The 16,987-nt window shown below is 39.6% G+C and overlaps 1 protein-coding gene across 1 annotated transcript in view; it reads left to right on the top strand.

The window, feature by feature from the left end:
• LOC133210455 (centromere protein P-like) overlaps window positions 1-16,987 on the top strand; it is a 52,855-nt gene that overhangs the window by 4,614 nt on the left and 31,254 nt on the right. The window contains exons 3-4 of the mRNA XM_061349841.1: window positions 1,045-1,197; window positions 4,434-4,530. Of these exons, the coding sequence (XP_061205825.1) occupies window positions 1,045-1,197; window positions 4,434-4,530 (250 nt within the window). The remainder of the gene's footprint in view (window positions 1-1,044; window positions 1,198-4,433; window positions 4,531-16,987) is intronic.

Below are 16,987 nucleotides of genomic sequence, written 5' to 3'. Positions count from 1 at the left end.
GTGAAAGAAAGGTCTGCTCAGTTACCTCAGGTAACTGAACAGACTGATTAGTCTGCACTGAAAGCTGAGGCTTTGGAATTTCCATACAGATACACTAAAGCTGGTGGCATAACTGAGAATAGTAGTTGACTGCTTTCAAGAAGTAGGGTTTAGAAAAGGAAATTACCCTGTTTTGTTGTTTTGGGTTTTTTTTTTCATGAGCTTTTTCTGACAGCAGAAGTGTCTTGGAACTTAATAGAAAGTAATGTGTTGAAGTAGTGGCAGACCTTATTTTATCCTGGCTTGAGCACTGCTCCCTTGTCCCTGTCTCTTCACTACCCTGGTCCTTTTTCACATTATGCTGGTATTAATAAATAAACAGAAGTTTTCATGAGCGATGTAAGATGAATTAAGGCTTTGCTGTCAATGAAGCAATCAGTTCTTTCTTTCTCCTTAGTTTTGTTTGCACGTACTATCTGCTGTCTCATTGGGTTGACCCTGACTACGTTTCTAAATATCCGACAGCCTTGCCCACCTTGCACTTCCCCAGCCCCTTCAAATTCATTTTTTTTTTTGTTTGTCTTGTCCTGCAAACAGTGTTTGTGGCTGATCTAAGGCAGTAGGTATATAACCAGAGTGGGATTGATGTTCACTATGTCTGAAAGCAGCCCACTGTCAGATTGACTAAATCTGATTGTGTGATCTTCCTTTATAGCTTGTTTTCCCAATACCCTTGTTAAACTAGTTATATTTTTTTTTTAAGTCCTAATCTCCATTTTCCATGTCCAGTTTCAGGCTTTTCCCAACTTGCTCTTTATTCTTCAGTGCATCAGCTGCTCTTAGAATCTTGATTCCTACTTCTTCCTTCCCTTTCCCTCCATTCTTGTTGCATTGTTTATTCTCTTCAGCCTTCCTACCAGTCTCTCATTCCTTTCTTTTGCCTCCTTGGCCTAATCTTGCAAATCCATTGTCTAGCTCTGTTCTGTTTCCTCTGCTGGCCTGGATTTTTTTCTCCTTGGTTTTCTAATTTTTTTTTTAAAATACGTTTTTCATAATGCATGACAGAAAAGGGGTCTTTAAGAGCACCAGAGTTAAAAACTTGGCATTCAGTTGTAATTTCCAAGCCCATCATGCTTTGGAAGAAAACAGAGGAATGCTAGAATACTTAAGCAAAATCTTTTTAAAAGAAGCAAAATTCAGCAAGCTATTTTCAACCAGGTACTGCTGCAATATATAATACTTATTTTTAAAAGAGACCATTATTTCTTAAATATGTTTTAACAATAAAATATGTATGCAAATGGAATCACATTATTTAGTCTTCTATTTTGGATTTTACTTGTGTCCCCTTTGAACCAGTTCTCACTTATGTTACACTTTATTACTGTTAAGGACCGCAATATCTATGAAAAAATATTTTTTTTCTTTTGTTTTTCACTTGATACCTCGTTAATTGTAGAGTTAGTTCACTGCTGCATGGATTACCTAGTCAAATAGGAGTTTTCAGATAATTTCTTATATCCTTCTTTTTACTAACTAGTTAAAATGTAGAAGTCAGAGTAAAGGATTTAGGACAGGTCTGCATTTAATATATATTAAACACTGCATGGGCAAGGCATCTTGGAAATGAGGGGAAACATGAATTCTTCCCACAGCTGTAAGAGTCATTCTTTGGTTTTATATGTTAGTGCAAGAAGTCTTGCATACTGCAGTGAGTTTAAAATAGATTTTTCTCTCTTTAAATAGCTAAAGGATCATATTAAAGGAGCCTTAAACACTTCTACAACAGTTAAGTTTCTTACATAGTTTTGTGTTTTTGATACTGTTTTGTAAAAGTGAAATAGTGTTTGGATAAAGGCCATGTGATTTTAACCTGATACAGGGTTACTCTCTGCTGAGTATACTTTTTGCTGGTTTTGGATTACTTCTTCGTTGTATGGATGTCAGCTTTGGAGATGGGTGTTTTTGGCTCCCAGTGGATTTATTTTTTTTTTTTCTTTATCCGGTGACATTTTGTAATGCTAAATTCTTTCTAAAACAAAAAAGAGGCTTAAATTTTTAACATGCACTCTATTAGTACCTTGCTTATTTATACCAAGTTCTCTTAGCATTTTAGTGTTTGTTGTGGTTGGGTTCAGCATTAGGAATTAGGCTAACTTAGTCTAATTAGAAATTATTGTTTATGGGCACTTTAAGTGCTGTGAGTCATTTAACGGAAGTGATGCTCTTATGCAGCCTTTCCCTTGCAGATACAGAAAAGCATGTCTAATGCATATGTCTGTTCATGCCAGCACGGGTTTTCCTTTTTTCTAAACACTGAATCCAGTGTTCTATCTTGGATTTAGCCAACACTGTATCTGTACATGAGAGATGTATATGCTCAGATATAATTGGAAGTCTAACTTTTACATCTGGAAGGGGTTCTTTGAACTTAGCCAAAATCGTCTTTCTGCTTGGTGATCTAACCTTGAAAATTTTCATCTGCTATATTGCCTAAAGATGAATCTGAAGGGAAAGAAGAAATAAAACCAAACTAAAGGTATAATGCTAAAACAAGGTCATAAGGTTTGTGATAGTCTTTTAAATTGCATAAAAATGGATACTCGTGCCAAGTTTCAAAAAAAGAATTTTAAGTATGTAGTTTTGTAACAATTGTTACCCTCTTCTAGGTATGTAGATTTTAAAAGTATATTTCAGTATGTATAGAACCACGTTTGCTAAACAGTGACATGCGGGCTGTCATTACTAAGTCTTGATTTTTTTTATTATAGTATGTGTAGATTTCTATATGTATAGTTATAAGTTATGGTTAAAAAAAAAAAAGCTTTACGGAACATAAAGCTACTCAGCTGTTGCAAATCAGTATGTGTCTGCATCCTTCCAGGGGTTCAATTTTTGCCTGTGCTGCCAGCAGTTTTTTCATCTTGGCCTGATTTTGTTGGCAGCTGTGACTACTGTGGTAACTTCCTCTAATGATGCTGTTCTTTCCAGGCTAAGATGAAACTTGTTTGGCTTTTCATTTACATTTTCAATATCTGAATGAACTGGATATGTTTTTTCCTATTTATGTTTGTGCAACTTGTTAAGCATTGCCATTCTTGTATATTAAATACTGCTGGATCCAAGGCACAGTTCTGCCTTGAGTGGCTGAAGTGACTTGGTAATTCACTGTTGCAACCATTCTGTTAATGGCCTCAAGCTTCCCCTCTCAGCTGTTCTGAAGATCCAAAAAGAATAGTTAATGTTGAACAGAAATGATGTTATAAGTCAAATGTAGAATTTAGATCTTCTGTAACTTTCTGAAATATTCTTTAATATTTCAGAAATATTCTTCAGTCAGGTTTTGTAAGCTTGTGAAATCCTGTGTTAGTAACTGAAATGAATCTTTGTATTTTCAAACTGGTGCTTGCCAGGTATGTTTTGACAAAGGCTAATAGTCTGTTTCCTTTGATTGTGGCTTTATATCAACAATGCCATGAAGCTCATCACCCTTATGATTAAAGAATCATGTTGCTTCGTGTATTGACAATTAGCTTTTGTGGCATTTTTGTTCTTTCCATTCTTGCCATGTTTCTTTCACAAAAACTGCACACCCTTTTCCAGCAGTTTTCCTCACTCCCCTGACAACATTGAGTGGATCATTGGCTATTTAGCAGTTTATGTCATCATAAGTTGTCACCTTTCCTTTCTCTGTCCTGATTCTTCTATTACTAGAAAATTGAAGACTAATTTTTTTTTTTTTTTGTGTATTTCTTAAGAAGAAACCCCTCCAAGACAAACTCTTCTTTTCCCCCTCGTCACAAAGCAGCCTCCTCCTAGCTATTACTCTTTCCTCTTTTGATTAGAGCTCAAAATCTGTAAATATGGTCCTTATAGTTGCTGTCACACATGATCTAATGAACAGACCTTCTTGCTTACTGGTTTCAAGGTTCATTTTGAAAAGCTGAATGTCATGTGAGAGGAGGCATATAACATGTCATGTACAGACTAGTTGAATAAGACAAAGATCTCAGGAATATTCAGAGCTTATTGATGCAATTTGGTAAATCTTCCCAGTTGTAGGTTCAAGTTTTACTATGCAGCATCTTGAAAGTTATTTGGTAAATAAGAGTATGACATGAACAAGCATAAAGTTAAAATAAGATTTTAAAGGTGGCTATTTTGTCACTTTATCACGTTTTGCATTAAAGACTAACTTGATTACTGCTTACCTTTCTGAGGAGCTGAAAATATTGGTTTATAAATGAATTCTTCAATATTTTCAGTATCTACACTACAGTGTTCTTTCCTGTTGTGCTAAGTTTTTGGGGGCGGGGAGGACAGAGGAGTCTATCTCTGGCTTCAAATTTGAACAATACTGATCACAATTTCTGGAAGAAGTGCAAATTTTAAGCTGTAGAATGGTATGTGGGAGTAATACTGCTTGGGTTAAAGAGTGTATTTTTCTTTTGTAGCAGTGAAAAATGTGGAAGTCTTTTAACATTTTTCAGAAGTCTTTCATCTTATGCTGAATGGTATGAACATTGCAGTTGCACCTTCCTACATTTCAAGGTAGTGGCTGTCAAGCTTTTGTGTATTGGTGTACTGCATTTAGTTCTTTAAGTGGCTCATTGAAATAGCAATGGAGGTGAAATTATTGCACTTTAGCAGAGTATGGGTGATAGCGGAATAGACTTCACAACTTGGTTAAAGTTGTAAAGTAGGTACGCTTTATTCAGCTGAAGGCGCACGGGGGATTGGTCCTCCAAAAGGCATGCACGCCTCAGTGCCGTTTTACATTTATCCTGTAAAGTCATACATATGCATTAGGTCGCACGGTACGCCTATACATATTCATATTCTATCCCCGCTTCGTATTCTAATGAGCTAAAAGGCTCTCCACACATTCGCAGTGCCTCCTGCTGGTCTTGGGCAGGGGTCTTCAGATGAAGTAAGTAGTGTTCCTCTTGTGGGTAGGGGTCTTCAAGATGAAGTAAACGAGTCTTCCTCAGGCTTGAACTTTTTACCTCTGGTCCTCACGCATGCTCTTTAGGAGCTGGATGGGTGTGGTCTATGTCCAACTGGTTTAATGAGCTATTCTCCTCATTAGGAGGTTCTGTCCTGGTACTGCCTGATAAGGCATCTGCTAAGCTTGTCAAGCAAGCTATAACTTAAGCAGTACCCCCTTGCACAACCCCCCTCTGTACATTTTGTCTAACCCCCCGTACAACCCCCCTGTACACAATAGGCCACATCAGTTTTCAATTCCCCCCTTTCCTATAAAATAAGTAAATTCTTTTACTTAAGAGGTACCCAGGTCTCTTCAATGGATCTGCGAAACATATTTGATACACACTGGATTAAGCAAAGAATTGTCATTAAAACTAAAAGAACTACAGCCAGAATCCAAATCCCTTGTTTAACTCCTTAGTCCACCCTGTAATCCCAAATCCATTCAACCAATCATCCAACCCTCCAACAACTTCCAGTTTCTTCATGTTTTCCTGTAACTCTTGTAATTTGGCATAGGTGGATTTGGAATGGTCTGTGGTCTGTTAAATTCATACAACACACACCTTCAAAATCTTCACATCTGTGACCATGGGCTAGTAAGAGAAAGTGTCGTCTACTTGCCCACTGGCCTGAGGCCTGTATGGAACATGTAGTTGCCAAATAATTTCTAATTTTTGCTAATTTCTTGTAACTATTTTGTACTAAAGGGTGAGCCTCATTCAGAAGAAATTGCCTCTGGTACTCCAGAACAAGGTATTACACTATTTAACAGTGTTCCAATTACTTGTCGTGCGTTATTTATTCTACAAGGGAATGCTTCTGGCCACCCTGAAAAAGTATTCGTTAACACCAACAGATATTGGTCTCGATAATTCAGGAAAAATTATTTGTCAGTGCTGTCCCAGATAACTTCCTCCCCAGTTGTACCAATTTGATTTCTACTTTCAATTTTAGGCTTATTCTTGAGGCAGAGCTGACACTGTCACTAACTGAACTGTGTTATATAAATCCCTTCCTTCAATTTGTTCATCTAAGTATTTATACAAAGAGTTGCTACCTCAATGAGTTTTATAATTTGCCCATAAGGTATCTAATCCTAATCTTTGTTTTCCTCTCCTTTGAGATCTCCAATCAATTTTCTATCCTCCTCTGAACATCTAGGTTTAGATTTCTCAGTTGTTAGTTTGCCATCAGGGATTAAGGGAATGAGTTTAGATTGTTCAGCTGCTCATTTGCCTTCAAAATTGGCCAAATTATTTCCAATTTCCTGATCAGATTCACTTTGTTGATGCCCTCAACAATACATAATAGCTACTTCCTCAGGTAGCTGAAGAGCTTTCAGTAGTCATAGAATTTCTGTAGAATGTTTAATCTGTTTCTCCCGTGTGTTCAAAAGGTCCTCATTCTTTCCAGATGGCACACTGTGGATGGACCACACCAAATGCATATTTAGAATCAGTCCAAATATTTATCCTTTTGTCCTTAGCTAATTCCAGGGCACGTTCCACAAGTTTCTTTCAAATCTGGTTGGCTTGAATATACAGTTTCACATAGTGGCCAAGCAGTCAGGTGTTAATATTTCTGTTGATTGACAACATTAGTGACTAGTTTCTGTATTATCATGTTGCACAAGGGTGGCCTGGTATTTAAAAAAACATGAAGGAGATAACCAGTGGGCTTTTTCTGTTCCAGGACTGCTGATACCACTTGGGACACTAGCACAGTAATCCTTTGTCCCAAGGTGAATTTGCGAGCCTCTTCAATATTCATGACAACTGCTGTCACAGCCCTTATGCATCCAGGCCATCCTTTGCTTGCTTCATCCAGCTGCTTTGAAAAATGCACCACTTCCCTCTTATAGGGTCCTAATTTCTGAGTAAGGACCACCAAAGCTATTCCCTGTTCTTCATAGGAATATAGCCAAAAGGATTTAGTCATATCCAGAAGTCAGAGCTACAGCTCTCATTAGCCCTAGTTTTTAATTTCTAAAGCCCTCCTCTGATGGATCAATCTATTCCAAAGAGAGAGGGGTTTCTTTTAACAGTTCATATAGGGGTCTTACCAGAACACCATAATCATGCATCCAAAGTTTGCATCATCCAGTCATTCCCAGGAACGTCTGGAGCTCCTTGACGGTCGATGGTCTTGGAGTCTGGTGAATGGCTTCTTTTCTAGCAGTTCCAGGTTCTCTCTGTCCTCCTGTTATTTCATAACCTAGGTAGGAAACTCAGGTTTGAATTAGTTGGGCCTTGTCTGGATACCCGATAACCATTCAGTCCAAAAAAATTTAACAATCCCATTGTCCACTGGATACATTCTTCCTTTGTTTCTGTAGCAATTAACAGATCATCGCATATTGTAACAGAGTTCCCATCTGAGTAGGTGGCTGCCATGATTAGGTAATACTGTCCAAGTTAATTGAGTTTCCCTTCCTGTGTCAGGATTTTCCCATTCAAAAGCAAATAACTTCGGCTTTCTTTGGCCAATGGTAAGCAAATGAAAGCGTCCTTTAAATCCAGGACGGGAAACCGTTTCTGATTATTATTCAGTTTAGTTAATAAGTCATTGAATTAGTTACTACTGGACAAATATCCTCTGCAATTTTGTTGATTGCCCTAAGACCATGAACCAGTCTGCAACGTTTCCCATCATATTTCTTTACTGGCCAGATAGGAGTATTATATTCCAATTTACATTCAATTAATAATCTATATTTTAAAATTTATCAATAATTTTTTTATTCCCTTTGATCTTCTAATTTTAAGGGATACTGTTTTATTCTAATTGGGCAGGCCCCCCTTTTTATTTCCACTTTAACAGGCAAAGCATTTTTTGGCTTACCTGGAACTTCAGATGCCCATACTCCCACATATACCTGATTAAGGATTTCTTCTATTTCAGGGAGGTCCTCCTGTTTGCTTTTTCTGTTGAATTAAAGATAAAACTGCAATTAATTGATTTTTAACTCTTAATTCCATTTTGCCTTCTTTAAATGTTGCTTCTTGCCCTAATGACAATTTTGGAGAATCTAGCATGCATAAAAATGTTATGTATTCCTATTTGTTATACTTTAAGGGTTACGTTGTTTTGCACTTTTTTTCTTTTCGGGGGGGGGGGGGGTGTGTCGGTTTTTTTTTTTTCTTTTCCTTGGTGGCCAGTAGCTCCCACATCTGTAACAAATTCTTTTCACTCTGATTTAATGCCGAATAAGTTGCTCCTATATCCACTAAAATTCCACTTTATTTCCTCTAGTCCATAGTTTTAATTAACCAGTGGATCTGCTACGGTAGATTCCCCAGGTCCCCTGTCAGTCTAGTTCTGATTCAGCCACCGGAGCCACCCCATGCCACTCCCTCCCCTGCAGGGCAGTCTCACTTCCAATGTTCAAAACCCCCCACAGCACACACACACCCATCCGGTCGCATAGGAGAAGAACCCACTTGTTTGCCTGCCCCAGCACCCATCCCGTGCTCAAACACAGGAGCTGTGCGAGCTCCCCTCCTTTCTACTTGGTTCCCCCCCCCCCCCCCCTTTTTTTTCCACTCACAGTTGCTCACCCTGCTCTGCAGAGGTTTCAGATGCCTGCCGCTGCAACAGCACTTCTGGTGTAATGTGAATGCGCTGCTTGTTGCATCTTATTTGCATACCTGCACAAGCTTCACAGTCAGTGACATCAGATCAGGGCTAGTGACATTCCTCCCTGCCAGGAGAGGAATAAGTGACTTCTAAATTCCTATGGACACAGAAGTGTATGTATAAAACCACTTTCCTTAGTAATTTCATCATAGCATTTATTTCAACACCTACCTATGCTCAAAGCCACAAGATTGCTCCAAAGCCATTTTTCCAATGGTTTCCTGTGGGAACTAAAGGCTTCTTCTTTACCAACATCTTAAATCTCAGGCACAAAGATACAGATAAAACCTGTCCAAATGGGCATGGGTCATCAAGCTGGAGCTTATTGTGAAAGGGAGGATATTGACCTGTGCAGCAGCATCTCAGCTGCCACCGAAACCTATCAGTTCTCACAGATGATCACAGAACTTTCCAATAAGGAAATACTCGGATCATAATTGTAACAGCCATTTCAATGGAGGAATCTGTGACTTCGTGTGTACGGAGCGAAGTCTGAGACCTCCAAGCACCTCCCACATTTAGAAATCAAATAGCAGGTTTGATTTTCAGATTTTCTGATTTTTTTTTTTAAATTATTTTCAAGTCACTGAAATCAATGATGTGGTATAAATAATTCATCAAAAACGTGAAAAGTAACATCATGTTAAATGTTGAGAGGCAGGTGTAACTAGCAGTGAGTGCAGGTAATTTCATTCCATTACCACTGGACAATAGGGAGCTCAGAGATTTGCAGAAGTGACAAGCCAGCTAGTGTATCTGCTCCTTAGCTTGTTGTTATACAGTCATCCAGAGCCCAGCCATAGGCACAATGCTGTAGCATCCCAGAGAGAGAAGAGCTAGCACTTCCTAGCTTGCTAGGAATGTCTAGTAGGAAGAGAGCAGTGCTGAAAGGAAGTTGTGTAGTAATAATGCCTCTCCTGCCCTCACCACCCCACAAAGCCTCAGCTCATATAGAAACCACTGACAATATGGTGCTTTAAAATGTTAATAGCTTTGTCAGATACCCTATTAAGTCCCAGTGGTTAAATGTCAGAGTTGCCAAAGTGATAAATCTGTTATGCTAAATGTTTCAATTATTTATTTTTAGGTGAAGCAACTTATTGCCCCTGCCTGCTGTGCATTATGAAAACTCACACAAATAAGTCTGAGACTCACCAAACACTGTGACATTTTATAAAAGGTCAATTTCGTAGCAGGAAAGCACAAGATTGGCACAGTAAATATATTACAGTAAAAAGCAGTATAATATACTAGGGTTTTTTTGTGTGTGTGCTGTGAAAGCTGGCAATTAGACAATCATTGTCATGATAAAAATGCTGTTTAAAAAAAACAACCCAGTGCTCCTGTAATTGTGTATTATAAGGTATTTGATACAGATGAAGGCTCTCATATCTTATTTGCCCCTACTTGCCTTTGCATGGTCACATGGTCAATAACCTGCACATTTCTAGAATGCAAACATGTGCTCAAGTACTTTGCATATTGCCGTTCACCAGCATCAATTTCAGTGGCCTCATATATCATTTCAAGCTATAGTGTTTCATTTTACAGCGTGGTCCTGAACGATCCTGCTGTCAACTGAAAGCATTTGTCCAGGTCTCATTAACAGTGGAAGGAGATAATTTTTATTGGATTGTGTTAATGTTGTCTAGGTACTTTTACCTTCCATGTTAATATTTTTCCCCTTTCCCATGTAATCCTAAAACCGAAACCAAAATAAGTAATATGGGGTAAATATAGTACACACATTACCCTGCAGAGCAGGAGGTTGCACACATCCCCCAAAAGTAAAATAAAATTTTGAAAACTATTTTCTGCCAAAGTTCAAACAGTATCATCTTGTAACTGCGATATGGGGAACAACTAAAAACTGGTAAGGACAATGATTTCAAATGCATCTGCTGCCATAAATTCCTTGTTTAGATATTTGTGTAGTAGCTGCCAGTCTCTCCTGGGAGTCAACTTTCACATTGTTGTCCCCATGCAGATGTATCTGGCTGCCACCAACCAGTTAAGCTTCAAAATTTCAAGTTCTTAATGAGGTAATGAAATATAAATGCATAATTTCTGTGATTGTTTTCACAGAAAACACAAACCTGGATATCATAAGCCTACAAGCAAGAAAAAAAAGCTCATTTGTATAGCAACAAATACTGTAATTCTGACTTCGGAAAATGAAACGAGATTCTATTCCTGTATTGTCAACTGCTTTCGAGGTAATTCACTCCTGTCAAACACTCTCACACACTCATGCCAGCTTCCTTCCATGCTTCTATCTTTTGATCAACCAAATCAATAGGAGATTGCATGGGGACATGTTGTCAGCCAAGAACCTATCAACTAGCTTGTCTGGCTACACCTGGAGTTTTAAAGGCCACTGAGGGGAGAATTAATATTTGGGGTTTTGCACAGAGCCTGTGCAATCATTTCTGGTGTTGCTTTGAGGAATTAACACATGTCAAAACAGAAATACTATTTAAGGGCTATTGATGATACATTACATCTAAATCTCCCTTGATTAATAGTGCACACAAAATTAGCCAGCTAGCTTTCTCCAAGCATGTAGTCAGAACTATCCACTTTATGTGAGGCCTCCAAGATAAAGTATACCTGCCTATGAGATAAGGTACTTTAAGGAGATACAAAATACATATGCTGTTTAATATACTGATTTTATTTACATATGCTGCCTTTTCTTTATCCACTTTTTGTAAGTCCGAATTTTCTACTCTCTCCTATCTGACATGAAACAGCAATGATGCATCAAATCAGCAATTTCTCTATGATTAAAAGGACTCCTTTTTAAGAGCAAAGCACACTTCAAGCAGTTGAAAATGAACTGAAAGAGGTGCAACCTCATTTTGCCTAAATCTTCTAGTTATTTAATGAACTGGAAAAGCTGGTTTTTCGGTTCAACTCAAAAAACCTGTCTTTGTTCCCAGAGTAGAGTTTCAGAATTCATCTTTCAGCAGCAAGCCAAGAGTGCCTGGAGGCCTCAGTGCACAGCAGGAAAGGTACAATTTGGTATTTTCATGTTGTAAAGTAAGCCACAGCTTGCTTCATAGAATATTCATTATTCTCATAAATTACCCAAAAATAAATCAATGTTACAGCACTTACAGTAAAATGCATTCTAAGTCCCTATGGCAGAATAGTGATTTTGTTTAACATCAGCATCTCAGGAGTGAGGTGAGGGAACAATGGGGAAGTCCAACTTTATCCACCAGTGCAAAGAGCTATAAATATCTGGAAACTTCGTAAACAGGTCTTGGAAACAAGCTCTTCCTTCAGAAATCTGATCTCGTACTCTTAGGTCTTGGAGGAACCCCAGCTCTGCCTAGTAAATTTCTCAATGGGAGTATCCTTTGTCTTTGTTAGAAAAGAAAAACACACTCTTGTGAAATGTTAGGGTGCAGAAATTTATGAACAGTTCATAGTAGACATCAGTGCATGTAAACCAATACTACTTCTCAGAATCCTGATCTGAGAAACAAAATCATCTGTGACAGGGCTATATGCTGATTGCTCCTGTGCATGGGTAACATCATTGTAGCAGGGAAAAAAGATCTGGAGAACTAGGATTTTTCCAAGAAAATAGTCCAGCAATGCTCCATTCTGAACTTTTTATGAAGCTTGGCTAAATGGGATGAAAAGTGGATTAGTTTAAAACAAAGTAGATCACTTCTGTCCCTCCAAGCCTAGCAGCTGAAGTTCTCAGTGGCGAGACTCGCCATCTCGGGCAGTGTCCCAGCGCCATCTCCTGGGAGTTTTGCTGGCGCTGGCAGCACACCTTAACTGGCTTTGTAGAGACCGAAGCAAGCACGTTTCATTCAAGTACTTCTATTTTTCTTCTCTCACAGAAGCAATCAAGTTTCAAGAACGTTCAAGTACTTGCATCACTTACGGAAACATCACCCCCAAAATATTCTGCTCCCTTTTCTCACTTCAACTCCTGAGTTACCCTCAATTCATGGGCTGGCTGATCAAATAGTGCCACTCTTGCTCTAGAGAAAAGCTTGACCTGTATGAAGTACCACCCTCGCGTTTTCCTTCCAGAAGTCTTCATTATGTCTGTAGGTGGAGTGTCATAAGGATGACAAAAGAAAGCATTCACCCCAAATGACCTGAAGTTAAGGAAGGAATAGTCTTTTCAAGATGAGCGTTAACCATTGGAAAAGTTGGGTTAGCTTGACACAAGTACAGCACAGGCTATTTTCTAAGAATTATGCCTCGCAGCCCGACACATTCAAAATGAACTATTCAGAGACAATGGCGTTGCTGTACAAGGCAGTTTGCAGGATTCAGGTGTTACACCAGAAATAGAACTGCTTCATACTACAAAAAAAGTCTCCTTCCTCATGTAAGAAAACAATACACTAGAGAAGTGAGGCCATATCTTAAAAGAAAGGAGGCCATGTCTTCAAAGTCTGTTATTAAAGTTATAAGGATCTAAGCTTATTCTCTTGATGAAAAGGAAGCTTCATTTTTAAGTATCAGAAGTTTTCAATGTATAGAATAGACTGATACTGAATAAGGTTGCCCTCTGCCTGAATCTAGTACAGAAACTAGATTTATTCAGATCTGGGGGGCTGGAGGGAGGACTGGAGCAGAAAACAGTGGAAGTCACTGTGCCTATCCCCAAGAAATTTTCCTTTGTGTGATCCGAGTGTCTTAGGACATCAGGACTGCATGACCCGATTTTATATATAGAAACTCTTACCCCCTTCAGCCAGTGATGCACAGTAATACACACATCACACCTTCCTACAGCCAAGTAAGTTCTGAAGAGACGATGGACAATTTCAGTATTACCAGATATCTTCATGTCAAAATATAGACCAAATTTCCATTAAATGGTGCTTACCTTAGTCTTTGCTAGGTAAAGAATTGACATCTCCATTAACAGACAAAAAACATTCTCTGATCTGCAAGTTAATTGATGAACATAAGGTAAAATAAATAGGAGTTATGCTCAGATTTGAGTTAGCTATGGTACTTATCAGGAAGAATCAGAAGGCAAAAGGACATAAGGTCCTAAAACACCTTTTTACTTTTTTCTTCAGAGGAGCTGATAAAAGAACAATACAGAGCTAGCCCCAGTCTCAACTAGGAGGACAAAAAATGTAATCCCATTACTCCATTCTTTCTGAAGAAGTGAATATGCGCCTTTCTTGGATTATATTTTTATTCCCTTTCTGCTCAGGAAATAACTGGAAATCCTGACATGGAGAAAGGAGATACATAAAGTATGAGCCATTCTCTAGGCTACCAGCATATATAGGCTCAAACTTCAACTGTAGGAAGTACAAAAATCACAGACCCTTGATCAAAACAAAAGGGAACACGCTTTATTTCTTTATTAAAAATGTGTAACCATGGAGTTTGATAACCAAGCCTACACTTACGAAGGAATTTAATTCAGTATGGCTCTTCCAAATGCAAAGGCTAATTTGAGGACAGAAAATGGACAAGTTAAATTTCATGCATGTATATATAGCCACTCTCGTGCTCAGGTTATAATGAAGACACCCATTTAAATGGCTTCCAGAAAAAAACAGTTTTCATAGCCTTAAGATAGCTCAGCAACACTGACGAAATTTTAGTAAATATAAGAGCTTAGAAAAATTGGCAATACAGCTCAAGTGCAGTAGCATTCCTAAATATCAGTGACTTGACTATACTGAGGGACTCCACTTCCTAGTTAGCTGCACAGATAAATTGCAATTTACCAGAGTAATCGAAGCAATTTTGTCAGTTAACCATGAAATCAGGAAGAAGCACATAGTAGTTGAAACAATGAAATTGTATATTTGATAAGGAGAATAAACACTATCAGCAATTTCAGTTACATGAAATAGCTGAAGATACTTCTGTTACTTTCCACACATTTAGATCAATAAAGAAATCATACAGGCAACGATCAAGTAATTCAGTGCTCTTCTAATTCTCCATTTACCTAGCATGTTTTCTTGTTAAATAAGAGCTGTAAGGCCATTTGATGATTTAACGATAAGCCATCAACCTGTCATACAAGGCAACATGATAGCATATGTATTTCACTGCGGGCAAGTGCAAGGTTATACACAATGGAAGGATCAATGCAGCTAAACAGGCACATGCTGATGGGTTCTAAAATTAACTGAAACTACTCAGAAAAAAGTTAAGGGTCAAGATTGAAGCTGACTGAAAAAGAACATCTGTTAAAAATGGGAAAAACCCCAGACAAAATGTTAAGGCAAAGCATAAATATCCCAAGTACTGTCCCATTGTTTAAGACTGTTTTATCATAGAAGCACAGGATGGTTCAGGTTGGAAGGGATCTTCAAGATCAGCTAGTTCCAGTCCTACTGCAATGGCCAGGGTCACCTTCACCTTGCACATTTCCTGCCTCCATCTATAAAAGATTTCTGTAAAGTGAACAACTTGCGTCTACATCGGGTAACAATCTTCACTGGTGTGTTCTAGAGCCCTGAAAGAGATCAGTTCAGGTATCTGGACTACAGATAGCAGAAGACAGGAGATCTGGAGAAAGACAAGTATTCAAAGTATAAAATCCTACCTGTGAAGAGATACTGACATTGCATTTATTTTTATTTAAAATTATCTGACCATACCTGGATTTTACATTTGCTCTCGGGTGAGCTAGCTGCACAGGATTTGGAGAAGGCTGAGGTTCTGAATGACTTCTTTGCCTCGGTCTTCTCTAGCAAAGGCTCTGACAGCACCACCCAAGTCTTGGAAGGCAGACGCAGGGACTGTGAGAATGGAGACCTTGGGCCCACTGTAGGAGAGGAACTGGTTCGAGACCATCTTAAAAATCTGAATGTGCACAAGTCCATGGGTCCTGATGAAATCCATCTGCGGGTCCTGAAGGAGCTGGCAAATGAAGTTGCTAAGCCGCTGGCCATCATATTTGAAAAATCATGGCAGTCAGGTGAAGTTCCCGACAACTGGAAAAAGGGAAATATAACCCCCATTTTCAAGAAGGGGAAAATGGATGACCAGGGCAATTACAGACCAGTCAGTCTCACCTCTGTGCCTGGCAAAATCTTGGAGCAGATTCTCCTGGAAGGCATACTAAGGCACATGAAAAACAACAAGGTGCTTGGTGACAGCCAGCATGGCTTCCCCAAGGGGAAATCCTGCCTGACCAATTTGGTGGCCTTCTATGATGGGGCTACAGAACTGATGGACAGCGGTAAAGCAGTTGATGTCATCTACCTGGACTTGTGTAAAGTGTTCAGCACTGTCCCACACGACATTCTTGTCTCTAAATTGGAGAGACATCAATTTGATGAATGGACCACTCGGTGGATAAAGAACTGGCTGGATGGCCACGCACAAAGAGTTGTGGTCAATGGCTCAGTGTCCAGCTGGAGACTAGTAACGAGTGGTGTCTCTCAGGGATCAGTGTTGGGACCGGTCTTGTTTAACATCTTCGTCGCTGACATGGACAGAGGGATTGAGTGCGTCCTCAGCAAGTTTGCCGATGACACCAAGCTGTGTGGTTCGGTTGATACGCTGGAGGGAAGGAATGCCATCCAGAGGGACTTTGACACGCTTGTGAGGTGGGCTGATGCCAACCTCATGAAGTTTAACCATGCCAAGTGCAAGGTCCTACACCTGGGTCGGAGCAATCCCAGGCACAGCTACAGGCTGGGCAGAGAAGAGATTCAGAGCAGCCCAAGGAGAAGGACTTGGGGGTGCTGGTCGATGAGAAAATGAACATGAGCCAGCAGTGTGCGCTTGCAGCCCAGAAACCAACCGTATCCTGGCCGGCATCAAAAGGACTGTGACCAGCAGGTCGAAGGAGGTGATACTGACCCTTTATTCTGCTCTCGTGAGACCTCACCTGGAGCATTGTGTGCAGTTCTGGTGTCCTCAACATAAAAAGGACATGGATCTGTTGGAACAAGTCCAGAGGAGGGCCACGAGGATGATCAGGGGACTGGAGCACCTCCTGTATGAAGACAAGCAGAGAAAGTTGGGGCTGTTCAGCCTGGAGAAGAGAAGGCTGCGTGGAGACCTCATAGCAGCCTTCCAGTATCTGAAGGGGGCATATAGGGATGCTGGGGGTGGACTCTTCATTAGGGACTGTCGTGACAGGACAAGGGGGTAATGGGTTAAAACTTAAACAGGGGAAGTTTAGATTGGATATAAGGAGGAAACTCTTTCCTGTTAGGGTAGTGAGGCACTGGAATAGGTTGTCCAGGGAGGTTGTGAATGCTTCATCCCTGGCAGTGTTCAAGGCTAGGTTGGACGAGTCCTTGGGTAATATGGTTTAGAGCAAGGTGTCCCTGTCCATGGCAGGGGGATTGGAACTTGATGGTCTTAAGGTCCTTTCCCACCCTAACTATTCTATGATTCTATGAAAAGAGGG

This window comes from Neopsephotus bourkii, unplaced genomic scaffold (assembly GCF_033783945.1).
Source record: "Neopsephotus bourkii isolate Nb327-2 ecotype Australia unplaced genomic scaffold, CSIRO-AGI_Nbou_v1 NB_463, whole genome shotgun sequence".
Taxonomy (NCBI): Eukaryota; Metazoa; Chordata; class Aves; order Psittaciformes; family Psittacidae; genus Neopsephotus; species Neopsephotus bourkii.
This window is presented reverse-complemented; position numbering and strand designations above follow the sequence as displayed.